The sequence below is a fragment of the Muntiacus reevesi genome, chromosome 4, assembly GCF_963930625.1.
Source record: "Muntiacus reevesi chromosome 4, mMunRee1.1, whole genome shotgun sequence".
Lineage (NCBI taxonomy): Eukaryota > Metazoa > Chordata > Mammalia > Artiodactyla > Cervidae > Muntiacus > Muntiacus reevesi.
Genome location: NC_089252.1, coordinates 65,252,485 through 65,267,574, shown reverse-complemented (window position 1 = coordinate 65,267,574; position 15,090 = coordinate 65,252,485). Strand labels below are relative to the sequence as shown.

Genomic DNA, 15,090 nt, shown 5'->3' with positions numbered 1-15,090 from the left:
GGCTTCTACATGTGAACTTGTTTGCTTTGTCAGGAACGTTTCTTGGGATATGAGAAAGTTTTTCTTTTGTTTTTTTTTCTTTTTAATTTTTTTCACTTATTTTATAATATTGTAGTGGTTTTTGTCATACATTGACATGAATCAGCCATGGATTTACATGTGTTCCTCATCCCAATCCCCCCTCCCACCTCCCTCCCCACCAGATCCCTCTGGGTCTTCCCAGTGCACCAGCCCTGAGCACTTGTCTCATGCATCCAACCTGGGCTGGTGATCTGTTTCACCCTTGATAGTATACTTGTTTCAATGCTATTCTCTCAGAACATCCCACCCTCGCCTTCTCCCACAGAGTCCAAAAGTCTGTTCTGTACATCTGTGTCTCTTTTTCTGTTTTGCATATAGGGTTATCATTACCATCTTTCTAAATTCCATATATATGTGTCAGTACACTGTAATGGTCTTTATCTTTCTGGCTTACTTCACTCTGTATAATGGGCTCCAGTTTCATCCATCTCATTAGAACTGATTCAAATGAATTCTTTAAAATGCTCATCCCATTGCAGTTTGATCACCTGCCTCTTTAATAGCTTTATTACTATTGTCTGAGTTCCTGGAGATAAGCGTTAAGAATAGTCATTTTTTTCCTACATTTTATATCTAGAACATAGAAAAATTTTGAGTTCTATTCTGTGTTTCTTATTAAATTGAACATTTAGGTTGCCCTTCTTCTGACAAGCTATAATTTTTTCATGGTCCCCTTCTAATATATGGGCAGAAATTAGCACAATGATGTGTCTCACCTGGTAAAGATTTTAATGGTGCTGTTCACCCACTTGAAGAAGACTTATTTTCCTACCAGTACAGTTCCAGGTAAGAGTCGGGGCATAGGAGAGTGCCTTCTGTGTGCCTTATACGATGGTAAATACTGGAAATAATCCCTTTACTCATCAAGCCAATTCTGTGGGGTAGACAATGCAATCCCCATTTGATAGATTAGGAAGCTAAAGCTTGGAGAACTTGGACAGATACCTATCCAAGCAAAGATCTGGTGAAGTTGGGATTCGTACTGTATCCATGTGACTCCAAAAACACAGGCTCTTTGTGCTACCAAGTGCTGTCTTTGGAATTTTTCAGTAGTGTAATCAGTTACTTAAAATTTGTGAGCTTGAAGTCAAATAAAATCCATCGTGACCCCCTTGTCCAGTCTGTATTTGCATGATTGATCATTTCAGCCTACGTGCTAGATTCTACGTTTGTACTTATTAAAACCTAATGATATTGCAGAAAGGGAGAAGAATTTCTTTTGACAAAACTCAGTTTTAGAGAATGTGAGTCACTATAGCTTGGTGACCATTGACCTTTATTCCCCCAAGAGTTTCATATTATTTGCTCAATAATCCTTGCTGGAATTGACATCAAAGCACTGGCTTTATTTTTTGGAATATATCTCCTTTCTTTCTCTGTGAAAATCAGAGTAGAATGAACCCATCTTTTCTTTTGTGACACATCTTTACGTCTTAATGATTTTTTTAAAGTGATGATGACACTTTTACTACTACAGACTTTTTGGGCCGCTTTCCATCACCTGCCTGGTCTAGACACTTGGATTCCTTCTTATGCCTTCTCAATGTTATGATGTTAGACAATATGGACTAAATGTGGTCCTAAAACACCCAAGAGGCCAGGCTTTCATATATGTAGGCAATTAAGTGGCATGTGAATAATTCTACTCTGAAAATACAGTTTAGCGCTTTGAAGGCACTTGAAGAAAGTCTATATGAAATAAAAGCTACATAGGCAAAGAGACAGGAAAACTCAATATGAATATTCTTTGCGAATATTCAAGATTTATTGTTTATTTTTAAAAAGACTTATTTTTTTCAAGTTTTAATAATTTGAGGAATGATTATCTTAAAGGTATTCCACCAAATGGCACATCAGATTTCCTCCAATGAAATGAAATGTCAAAAAGGCCTCACCAGTTTTCAAATGTCATAGCACTGAAGCCACACCATTCTCAAAGAGATCACAGATTTGTTACTTCTGAAGTATCTAAGCTGAAAACTGATTGAAGGAAGAAAGTTTAAAACGTGATTCAAAAGGCATAAGTCCCAAATTATAAAATATTGAGCAGATGTGATAGCAGATAGAAATGATTGCAAATGAGTCACAGTATTGCCATGCAAATAAAAGAGAATGGCTAATTTAATAATGTATTAGTCACTCAGTCGTGTCTACGACTGCATGGATTTGTAGCCCGCCAGGCTCCTCTGTCCATGGAATTCTCCAGGCAAGAATACTGGAGTGGGTGCCATTCCCTTCTCCAGGGGATCTTCCTGACCCAGGGATCGAACACAGGTCTCCTGCATTCCAGGCAGATTCTTTACCATCTAAACCACCAGGGAATCAGATTTAAACTATGGCAAAAGGATTCATATTCTTGCCCTGCAAATGAAAGAGAATGGCTAATTTAATGATGTATTAGGGTGTAGTAAGAAGACAAAAACTGCACAATAATTTGAAGTGGGAACATGAAATGTAAAGAATTACAGTGCTCGGGACTTCCCTGCTGGTCCAGTGGCTAAAACTCTGCAGTCGCAATGCAGTGGGCCTGGGTTGGATCCCTGGTCTGGGAACTAGATCAGAACCTACTAAGACCCAGTGTAGCCAAGTAAATTAAAAAAAAAAAAAAAAATGATCATGCTTGCTTTAACAGCACATATGTTAAAACTGGAGTGATACAGAAAAGATGAGCATGGTCCCAGTACAAGGATGATGTGTAGATTTGTGAAGAGTTCCATAAAAAAAAGAATTATTAACAGGGGATTGGAGTCATGGGAGATAGCCTCATAAGAGAGAAAAAGACCTTAAAAAATACAGAAATAGCAGATGATGTAGAGAACAGCCGTCACTTCTAGAACTGAGATGGAGCATCAGACAAGAAGCCACCCCCACCCAGATCTGAGATCCAGACTTTGTTGGAAAGGGTGTGTGTGACTCACAGGATGGCAGGCACTTCCCCTAAGGTGTCAGGCCGGTGGGGTCTCTAGGAATCCACCAGCTGGAGTGCTGGAGAGCAGGACACTGGTTTCAGGGCACTGCTGAACCTTGGACTCACTCAAGCCATCCAAGGCAAGTTCGCCTAGCTGGCAGCCTTCCCTATGAAATCCTTGGTGGAGGGTGTGCAAGGGAAAACCATTATGGACGCCCACCTGCGGCCAGGCCGTGGTGAAGCCACCCCAGGGCGCGCTGCTGGGGGAAGCTGTTGGGGCCCCTTGGTGCTGGTCACCAAGACTGCCGGCGAGAGCCCCACCCACTGCAGGAGCCCCCGTGGGAGGAGCCAGGAGACCAGGAGGAGGCAGCTCTTCCTCCTCCGGGCCCCTCCAGCACCCTCTGCTGATCGAGTCTCTGATCGGACCAGACGGCAAGGAGAAATATTTATAGTGTCCACCTCCGTTATTGCAGGACATACAGAGGGTGGATTTGGAGCTGAGAGGCAATACATTGATAACTGACATAAATGGTATCTGGAAAAAAACCCTTTGTTTATATAAAGACACAAATTCCTAGAATCTAGTGACAGATAATAACTCCATTTTTTCTACTTTATAATCAACCATAGTGACTTTATTTATTCAACAACAGATTTGTTCACATTAGATGATTAAATAATTTGAAGGCCAGGACATTCTAGTCTAGAAAAACCAAATTAATCATCAATTAGAAAACCAAGTATAAATTGTGTAGATTTGTAAAGACTGTTATAGTCTCATGATGACTATTTCTGGAAATTGACTAGAATTACAAAGTACTCCATTTTGAACTACTCTCTTGTTTTGAAGATTTGTAGCTCCTTTCTTTTCTTTTTTTTTTTTTTTTTAATCTTTTGACTTTTTTTTTTTGGTCAAATTCAATAAACCCGTTACAGACTTCAAGGGTGAAAGGATGATCAGATCAAGAGCTTATCTTGTTGAGCTGGGAATGTTTCTGGGCTATCACTTGTAATTTAAAATCCACTAAAATCCAAACTCTCTATAGTACCAGTTTTGATTTTAGGAGATGAGATGATAGCTGTTTCCTCTCTCTCTGAAATACTTTGAAACTTTATGCTGACACTGGTTATTACCTACAAACTGTGTTTGTGGTGGGAAAATGGAAGTCATTTCCAAAACTATCAGCATGAAGAATCAGATGAGGAAGGTGCCAGGTAGGTGGGCATGACCCGTGGTCTTTTCTGAGTACAACTTGGTGTGTCTGAATTGTCAACCCCAAAGGTAATGTCTGTTATCACCTGGTCATTGAATACAAGTCTGTGATTGTCCCTAGCAGGCCCCGTGTTTATGTCAGTGTGAAAATAGCTGCCCGAAGCCTATTGTGAGACCTTATTCCGCATTTAACCAAAGCATTTCTGGTAGAAAACCAGATTACTGGAGAAAATAACTGGGCCACTTTAGACCAGAAGTTCTCAAACATAGATCATGTACAGCTCACTTGAGATCACCTGAGATGCTTCTTCTTAAAAGTTAATTTATTAACTAATTTGTTTATTTGGCTGCATCGGGTCTTAGTTGAGGCACGTGGGCTCTTTCGTTGTGGGCGTGGGCCCAGTAGTTGCAGCGCTCGGGCTTAGTTGCTCTAAGGCATGTAGGATCTCTCCGACCATGGATCAAACCCATGTTCCCTGCACTGAAAAGTGGATTCTTAACCACTGAACCACCACTGAAGTCTCCTGAAATGCTTCTGAAAATGCCAGTTCTTCAGCCATTTCTGTGATGGGCTGAAGTGCAATCTGGGGGCTCTGAGCCCAGGGGCTAAAGTGCAGTGTGAGCAAGGTCTCGAGTGGACTTACACCCTTCCTGATACTGATCTTTGAGAGGCAGGAGTCAAGGTGATGCTCTGTTTGTTTTTCTTCTAATGCGATATCAATCAGGGTCACGGCAAGGCTGGCTAAGTGAAGCCCGAGTATGTCATATGTTATCAACTCACAGGTAATCGGTGATTTTGCATTTGTCAAGTATAGCAGGTAATAGAAGACAACTTTGGCTACCTTAAGTAGAGAAGGAGTTGTTGGAAGGAGATGTGGGAGATATCTTAACCATCAGGTTTGAAGAGGGGCACGTGAGGGCACCTCTGGGTGTCTGCGTGTCAGGCACTGTAACTCATGCTTAGTTAGAGCTGCGCTGGGTCAGCTTCTAACTTCGTTGTGTTTATTCTTGATCTTGTGCTCACCCTGTACCCAGAGGAAATAGCACTCTCTGGATACACCAATGGAGAAGAAAATTTCCCACTAAGCTGCTACCGAAAGTAAGACAGGATGGATGTCTAATCTATCAGATTCTGGTGTTACCAACGTAAGACACATATGATGACTCAGAGAAACTAGCTGAGAGTTGAACTGCATTCTAAGATTAATTAACAGCTTTCAAACTTTCTTCCTTTTCAGCCTGAATATGCCAATATTTGCTTTTGGTACATTCCACCGAGCCTCAGACAGATGGAGGAAGGACCTGAGTTCTGGGCAAAACTTCATTTGGTGAGTAATAAGCACATCACATCTTTCCTTCCGATGAAATAGATCCAATGTCCATTGTCTATTGAGCCTGTGAATAATTCCAGACTGGCAAGATCTTCTTGAAGTTCTAGAGAGGTGGTTCTGAGTATATTAAAAGCTAAGCACATGCCAAACAAACAGTTGTAAGCATTGTTTACATTTAACCAGCCAACACACTTGACACACACACACACACAAATTCAAAATAATTGTGCTGTTTGCAAAATGGTTGTAGGATTTATGAGAAGTTCTAGTTCACGGTGCGCTTCAGAGCATGTGATCTGGCAGTGGCTAATGTCATTCAATGAATGGCTTCTTTCTTCATCTCCGCTGGTGCTTGTCTGTGACTGTTTTGCATCACCTCACTGGAAGGTAACCTTAAAGTCTAAATCTGGTCCCCTTTGTGAATGTGAGACTTTCTGTTCTTTCTGTCAACAAAGACCCTGCATCTTTTGCCCAAGGGACTAACATGATAAAAAAGAAAGAGATGCCAGCAATGAATTTCAGCTCACCATCGAATATGCTGAATATGCTGCAGGGACCCTTCACACACAGCTGGGGAGGGCTGGCCATCCAGAGTGAGGAGAAGCCTCGGGCGCTCTTGTGGCCCTCCTGCACCTCCCCAGCATGGCCCTGCCAGGGAGCATCCTCCTCCTAACCCACGTTTCCAAGAACTCCGAAGTCTCCCAAGTCGACCGCCCATGACCCCACCTCCCCGCTGCTTGGACGGAGTGCAGAGTGAATTGAGTGAGCGTCCCTGAATGCTCTGTGTGCGTCATGTAGAGGGCAGGTTCTTGGGTACTGTCACGGCAGGAGCCCTGTATCCCTTGCCTGCTCCCTCTCCGGCATAGTGAGCAAGCTCTATGAAGCCTGAGAGTAACAGCTCCTGTTTGCAAACCCCTCTCTGCCCTCAGTGGGGACATCAATGATAGTTTTAACAGCGTCAATGGATGACACCCCTTCTCCTTGCCCTCTAGAAGAAAAGGAAAAACTTTCCAGTCAGGTGCTCACTATGCCTGGCCTGAGAGATACACATGTAAGGGACTTGGTCCCCGTCCTGGGAATCTCGTATTCTAGGAGACAGACGAGTAAAGAGATCATCACAAGCTAACTCATAGGTGCCTAGTTGGAGAGAAACCCTATAAAGGCAGAGAGAGAGGATATCAGCCTAGTGTGTGTGACAGTAGATTGGAACCTTGACTAGTAAGTAGCTGCCAATCAGGTGGGTTCCAGGAAGAATCACAGCATGATGGCCCAGAGGCTCAAGAGAGGAGGGCGTGGTGGAAGACCAACAGAGTGGGGTGGGGGGCAGCTCTGAGGGTAGGATGAGAGCAGCAGGTGAGAGGCGTGCGCAGATGGAGGCCCATCCCCCACGACGAAGTGCTTGGAATTTGTGCCTAGTTAGGTGGAGGTGGGAAGATCATGACCTTTAAGCCATAGCCACCTGGAGCCTTATCTGCTGCATCTTCTTTTGCCTCAGGTCACTTATTGTTTATTTGTGGCTCATTTAGTCTCCTGCAAGGTATCACAGGACATACCCAATATATAAATGCTCTACCTCTCACTGAACCTGCGATCAGGTGGCAGAGATGGGGAGAGATGGACAGACTTACCTGTGCCTCTGCCTAGACAAGCCCTCCATGGGCCATTTCAGGCAGGATCTGGCTTGCCTTTCATACGTCACACAATGGAAATGAGAAAATACTAAAGAATACATTTCAGATGGTAAGTGACTCAAAAAGAAATAAGAGCTAAATGGTGTGAGAATTTAATCGTGATATTTCCAGGGACATTGTTTGCTTTGATGGAACGCATCAGGCATTGTTTGGTGATGTGGGGGATAATTGCTAACAGCTGAGAAAAATATGGTGGGCATTCTTCTCTCTTTCTGATTGTTAAGAAAAGCACACAAGAAGGTGATGTTCGTCTTTTATGGACCATTGCAGGGACATGGATCAGGACAACTAGATAGTCCCTTTTATGTTTGGGGATACTGTAGACTCACTCTTCCTTTGTTTAAAGAAATATTTACATGATCTAGTCTCAGAAAATTTGAAATCAAGATGGGTATATAAGTTAAAATCAGATAAATTAGCACATAATACATTTTTAATCTTAATAATCAGGGCCGTCTCTTCTCCCTGCAGTTTTTACCAGCATTTGTGCTCTTGTGATTAACATCCGTCAATCTCTATCCTTTTGTTTTGGAAACGCTTTTCTGCCAGTTATAACCTTGGGGCCCTTGCCCAGTCTAGTATCATCCAATTTTAATTGTTCTGGTTTCTTCTGATTCATAAACACATATGCTGCAGATGAATCATCATGGGTGCTCAGTCTTAGTTTCCTTTTAGCCTTCTCTTGGCATGGATGTGTGTGCATGAATTTGGCAAGGCAGGGAGGCATATATATATCTATTGATGATCTATGTGATTTCATGCTTACTGTAGTATGAGAATGCAAGTGTGTGATTTATAACCTGGAGTGTACTTAAAGTACACTTGAAATTTGTTTCGGGGTTTATCTTGGTTGGAGAATCACAAACAAATAAATAAACCAAATAAGGCTTTGCCCCTCCACGTCAGACTCGTGTCAGACGGAGCTGTGAGATTTCAGAATCAATGGCGTGAGAAGTCTTCCCTCTGGCAGGAGGAGGGGGTGAGGATTATTTGGTAATGAACCTGGGGTTTGAGTGTGTGGGGGTGTAAGTGTGTGTGTATCTGTGTACGCTCATGTGCACGTGAGACTGTCTTTGAGAGCACAGTCACGCTCCTGCTGCTGTGACAGCCTCTCTCTGACACTGTGCATCCGCTGAGTCCCAGACTCCTTTTTGAGTTGTCCTCCATTAGAGCTCTTCTTTTTGGTTTTTTTCAGGCGTTGCGACATGCTAGGTCTTCATTAGTTCCCTGAGCGATTGTTCTTGCATCTTTTCTGGTCTCTGTCTCCTCTTTATTTTTTCTTCTCTCCACACTGTCATACCTGCTGCCCTGTTTTATCTCCTCGTTTTCCCACTGAAGGCCTCTGAATGCTTTCCTTGTTCTTCCAGTCATAGCTTTTCACCCAATTGACCACCAACCACTGTTTATAATAAATTCTGTTAATGTTCTCTTTATTCTCTGAAGATGAAACCAATAGAAAATAAGACCTACGTACGTGGAATTTTGTACAAGGTAGCAGAAGGCCTTACTGGTCATATGAAGGAATAATAATCTTTAAAGATATGTGTTTTATTACATAAACATTTGGCACAACAATATTAGAAATGAGGAAGTGATAAGATCCTTACACATCCTCTTAGAATCACCATGAATATGACTCTTAAAAGTTGGTGATGTTGCTGATGCAAATAATAGGAATGGGGTGATGATATTAGTGACATAATTTTCTTTTCTTTTTTTTTTTAATTTTTACTTTTTGGCTGTGCTGTGCGGCATGTGGGATCTTAGTTCCCTGATCAGGGATTGAACCCATGCCCCCTGCACTGGAAGCACAGTCTCAACCACTGGACCACCAGGGAAGGCCCCATAATTTTCAAAAAAAGGCACACAACTCTTGGTAAAGCATTGAAGAAAACATTTCTCCTTGATTTACATGACAGCAGAAAACTTGGTGTTTATCTAAAATGGGCAGAGAATAGTTTGCATTTGCTTGTGAAACAGGGTTCTGATAACCGTAATCGGGCTCCTCCTGCGTTGCCAGCAGGACATTTGAAAGTCCTGCAGGACGTGGGACAGCTCTTTCTGGCTCAGAACTGCTCTGCACATGGCAGGCAGCTGGCATCTGGTTGCCCAACCAGTAGCAACCCCCAAACATCAAAAAAGCCAAAAGCATCTGCCTGAATTCCTGGAATAGTCCCTGGAGGTGTAGTACCATTCCCCTGAGAATGACTGATCCACAGGATACAATCTAGTCCATTCTGCTTGGCATCCAAAGGCCTCCATGTCTGATCCTCAGGCGTTAAAATAGCAAGACATTTTTAAAAACTTCAATATTCAGCTATAGGGAATTGGTTCAAATATAGTACACAGTTTGTATGCAAATTTGTAGTGTATAGACAATTAAAATTTTGTTCGAGAATAACATATTCATAATTTATTATTAACTGGAAAGATATAGAACAGTCACTACAGCATGATGCGAATTTTGAAAAATTACTGTTTGCATGTGTGTGTGCTCACTCAGTCGTGTCTGACTCTTTGCAACCCCCATGGACTGCAACCCACCAGGCTCCTTAATCCATGGAATTTTCCAGGTGAATATACTGGAATGGGTTGGCATTTCTTCCTCCAGGGGATCTTCCTGACTCAGGAATCAAACTTGCATCTCCTTCATCTCCTGCTTTGGCAGATGAATTCTTTACCACTCGTGCCACCTGGAAAGCTCGTAGTTTGTTACATAGATATTCATGTACGTGTGAAGTATTATTTATGTGGTTAGGACAGTGACAGACAACAGACCGCAAGCTATTTTAGAAATAGTCACAGGTGATTTTTGCCTTTCTTTTCAATTCCTCTGTAGTATCTTAATTTCTATAATCAATATATATTGCTTTTGTGAAGGTAATAGTAATGACAGCAACAGTAATAGTAAACCAAAGTATAGACCCAATGAAGGCATAGAGTTTCTTGAGTGTTTATCCAGACAAAGGCTATCCAAGTTTTGACCACAGTCTTGAAACAGTTAGAAAAAAAAAAAATTTAATTGAGTATTTACCCCAATATGTGTTTGTTATTTTTAAACTATCTGCATGTATTAATTTTTTTAAATTTCCTTTTATTTATTTGACCACATCAGGTCTTAGTTGCAGCCCTTGCGATCTTCTGGCACGTGGACTCTCTAGTTGTGGAGTGCCAGCTTAATTGGCCTACGGCACGTGGCACCTTAGTTCCCGACCAGCGATCAAACCCACATCCCCTGCATTGCAAAGCGGACCGCCAGGAAAGTCCCCTACATGTAATCATTTTAAAAATAGTATGTACATTTAAACAATATACAAAGTGAGTATCGGGCTTCCCTGGTGACTCAGCTGGTGAGGAATCCACCTGCAATGTGGGAGACCTGGGTTCGATCCCTGGGTTGGGAAGATCCCCTGGAGAAGGGAAAGGCTATCCACTCCAGTATTCTGGCCTGGAGAATTCCATCGACTATATAGTCCGTGGGGTTCCAAAGAGTCGGACACAGCTGAGCGACTTTCACAATTGTCAGAGAACAAATAAGTGTTTTTAGGAGTGGATTTAAAATGTTTAATTACTCAGAGATGCTCTAATCGTGTCTTCTTATACCAAAAGGATTGTCTTGTTTGGGGACCATGACTGTACCACAGTCAGTCAATTAGTTTGCAAACATCTGAGTTCCCTTCCCACTTCTCTTTTTTTCCCTCTCCTATCTCCTTGCTGAAACACTCACACTATCTGCACAGATTTCAGGTTCAAAGACAGTGCCCCTGGGTCCAGGGGAGAGCTTTAGCAGGCCTCTCAGGCTTCTAAAGGCTGCCTGCCCTGTGGTCAAGAATACATCACTCCCTAAGGCGACTTCGCTTCTTCTCTCTCAGTGACTAGGTAGGAAGGGCAGGGGAGCTGGGGAGAGGGGACAGAGATAAAGCTGAAATCATAAGACCCAGGGAATGTAACTGAAAGTTTGTTTTATTGCATCATCACTCAGTGTTCTGATGCAGAAGATTTCCTCTTCTGTCAATGTTTCTTCAACAGTTCTGCATTCTACCAACATAATTTACATTCTTAAAAGGAATTAATAAAGTGTTTTTTGTAATCAGGCATGGTCATTTCAACTCTTTCTTTCATTCACGGACCTGCAGATTTGTAACTAATGTTGGACATTTATAACAGGCTCCTTTCTCCTCAACAGTCAGATCCATCGCTCAGTCACGTCCTACTCTTGCAACCCCATGAACCACAGCACTCCAGGCCTCCCTGTCCATCACCAACCCCCAGAGTTCACCCAAACCCATGTCCATTGAGTCAGTGAGGCCATCCAACCATCTCATCCTCTGTCGTCCCCTTCTGCTCCTGCCCTCAATCTTTCCCAGCATCAGGGTCTTTTCAAATGAGTCAGCTCTTCGCATCAGGTGGTCAAAAGACTGGAGTTTCAGCTTCAACATCAGTCCTTACAATGAACTCCCAGAACTGATCTCCTTTAGGATGGACTGGTTGGATCTCCTTGTAGTCTAAGGAACTCTCAAGAGTCTTCTCCAATACCACAGTTCAAAAGCATCAATTCTTCGGTGCTCAACTTTCTTCACAGTCCAATTCTCACATCCATACACGACTGCTGGAAAAACCATAGCCTTGACTAGACAGAGCTTTGTTGACAAAGTAATGTCTCTGCTTTTTAATATGCTGTCTAGGTCGGCCATAACTTTCCTTCCAAGGAGTATGTGTCTTTTAATTTCATGGCTGCAATCACCATCTGCAGTGATTTGGGAGCCCCCCAAAATAGTCAGCCACTGTTTCCACTGTTTCCCTATCTATTAGCCATGAAGTGATGGGACCAAGATGCCATGATCTTAGTTTTCTGAATGTTGAGCTTTAAGCCAACTTTTTCACTCTCCTCTTTCACTTTCATCAAGAGGCTCTTTAGTTCTTCAGTTTCTGCTATAAGGGTGGTGTCACCTGCATATCTGAGGTTACTGATATTTCTCCTGGCAATCTTGATTCCAGCTTGTGCTTCTTCCAACCCAGCATTTCTCATGATGTACTTTGTATATAAGTTAAAAAAGCAGGGTGACAATATACAGCCTTGACGTACTCCTTTTCCTATTTGGAACCAGTCTGTTGTTCCATGTCCAGTTCTAACTGTTGCTTCCTGACCTGCATACAGGTTTCTCAAGGGCAGGTCAGGTGGTCTGGTATTCCCATCTCTTTCAGAATTTTCCACAGTTTATTGTGATCCACACAGTCAAAGGCTTTGGCATAGTCAATAAAGCAGAAATAGATGTTTTTCTGGAACTCTTTTGCTTTTTCAATGATCCAGCGGATGTTGGCAATTTGATCTCTGGTTGAGGACTAAATCTTTTAAAACCTGCTCGATGGGTTTGTTGTTTCATTGCTTATTTGGTGGTATAACTTGATACAGCACTCTGGGTATTTTTGGAGGGAATCTCCTATTCTCCCTAGTGGGTTTCCAATGAATAGCATTTGAAACAGTAAACACTGGGGAGGGTCGTGTGCTTCCAAGGACACCCACTCCCTGGGTCTGCGGCAGGGAGGGCCTCAGTGTACTGGCTGTGCCTCACTTGTTTCCTCTGTGTGTGCGTTCACATGAGCGCATATGAGTCTGTGCACATTTTGAAGTCTTCTGTGTATTTTGAGGACTTGATTTTGATTTTCTTTTCCTCATCATCTGTGACATTGGCTTATCAAATCACTCATTTTTTGACTGTGAACTAAAAGCCCCTATTTCTTTAAAGGCATGACAATGTTTGTTTGTTTAATTTTCAAACAAGAGTTTCTTTTTTAACCCTGTGATATAAAATTTATAACATCTTCAAAAATCCTGTTTGCTAGTTGATATCCTACATTTTAAAGGCAAACTTTAAAAATTATATTTAAGAATATTCTAACATAGAAGTGTCTTAAAAAGAAAGTGAAAGTTACTCAGTCATGTCCAACTCTTTGCGACCACACAGACTATACAGTCCATGGAATTCTCCAGGCCAGAATATTGAAGTGGGTAGCCTTTCCCTTCTCCGGGGGATCTTCCCAACCCAGGAATTGACCCAGGGTCTCCTGCATTGCAGGCAGATTCCTTACCAACTGAGCCATCAGGGAAGCCCAAAATATTTCTAAGTGTAACTAGAGATGCTGTCCTCCTGATAATGGCTGGGATGTCAATTTTGAAAATACTCTATTATGTCTTGCCCGCGTGCCTGCTTAGTTGCTCAGTCATGTCTGAGTATTTTCGACCCTTTGGACTATAGACCACTGGGCTCCTCTGTCCATGGAATTTTCCAGGCAAGTACCCTGGAGCACGATGCCATTTCCTGACCCAGGGATTGAATTTATGTTTCCCGTGTCTTCTGCATTTGTAGGTGGGTTTACATGCTGAGCCATCGGGGACAGATACTATATCCTCTTTCCCCAAACTATTAAGACCAGGGATAAAATGCTGTTCTCTTAGGTATTCTCTCAGGGAAAGATGTTGTTTTGTACAATCTGTCAGATACTCTGTTGGTTGTAAGCATTTTCTTCTCTGTCATCAGAGGTCAAGGAGCCACTTAGTCCCTGCATACAACCTCTTCAGAAGGCAGCGCAGGAAGCTGGGTGTCCCTTCTGCTGAAGGAGGTGGGGCCCTTTGTCTCACAGCTTTTATGCCTGTCTCTCTTCCCTGTTGTTTCCTCACGGTGTTTCTAAGTAGCTCTCCTTTGTTGGGTCAGTACAGTTTCAAGCAGTTAAAGATTCACACAGCTCCATGCTGGGGGTGTGTGTGTAAAGGGGAGGTTCACATGAGTTGTCCTTTGTATTCAGCAGCACTTTTCAACGTGTAGAATGCATTTGTCAAATTGGTGTTGTTACTTTATTTCATATGTTGCTTTCTGGTCTTTAAGCATTATTTTCAGACATTTAGAGAAGAGTTTCCACAGATTGTTACTTGAACCACACCCCTCCCCCAAGAAAGCCAGACAAGTCTAGATGTTCTCAATAAAATATTATTTTTTTCTTTCCTTTATTTTTCTCACCTAAGTTTAACAGTTTCTCATGCTTCTGTTAGACTTTTCTAACTGGCTGTGCAAGCAGTTCTGAAATTGTAACGATCTGTTGAAAATTTAAGTTCAGGAAAATGAAGCCAGTGTCTCTAAAGGCTGGGGCTGAGCCCGTGGACCCGAGGTCAGGACAGGACTGTGTCTGAGAGAAGAATGTCCGTGGGCGAGGCCTCTGGCAGCTCACTCACTCCAGAGCACACTTGTCTACTTGTGACTGGCCGATCCATGGGGTACTTAGGATAGCAGTAACGGGAAATGAGAGCAAAGAACACAGCCGCAGCTGCATTTCCCAAATCCCTGTTCGTGCCTTGGCTTTGGTCTTCAGCACACAGTCATGCATGTACTCTGTGTGATGCTGGGAGGATGACCAGCCTGGTCTGTAACATGTGCAGATGAACCAAACCGATCACTTAAATATGGCAGTTTCTTTAGTCTCTGCTCAGATCTTCAGGCTTGTCTGAAGTAATTCTGAATCTCCAGATCCATCACACTGAGCACTGAAGAACTGAAGAAGCTGTTAGTTTCATGGACCGCTTACCACTGTGTCCTGAGTATAATTTTATTTAGTTCACTCAGTCAAGAGTTGCAAACCTAAAGCCTATAGCGGTGAGCCAGTAGCATACAGGGAGGAAGTAGGTGGGGCATGGCCCAGTAGGGAGTGGTGGGGACTGCGACCAGCTTGCGGGGAGCGGTGGTTCCAGGCACCAAGAGCAGCCTCTACTCAGCCCCTAGGGATGGCTGCCATGTGGGGAATGCAAACCTGGCTTTCCAGGTCTCCTTATTTTTTTTAAGAGATTCTAAATTTACAGAAACTTATGTAACCCGT

General features: G+C 42.7%; 1 protein-coding gene and 1 non-coding gene across 4 annotated transcripts in view; both read left to right on the top strand.

Annotated features, from left to right (window-relative positions):
• Positions 1-15,090, top strand: part of GADL1 (glutamate decarboxylase like 1) — a 230,813-nt gene that overhangs the window by 109,395 nt on the left and 106,328 nt on the right. For all 3 annotated transcript variants that reach the window (XM_065932922.1, XM_065932921.1, XM_065932920.1), the window contains exon 14: positions 5,441-5,530. In XM_065932922.1, coding sequence (XP_065788994.1) covers positions 5,441-5,530 — 90 coding nt within the window. The remainder of the gene's footprint in view (positions 1-5,440; positions 5,531-15,090) is intronic.
• Positions 2,702-2,804, top strand: LOC136168057 (U6 spliceosomal RNA). Its single transcript, XR_010663218.1, has one exon. It is a non-coding gene; the product is annotated as a U6 spliceosomal RNA (small nuclear RNA).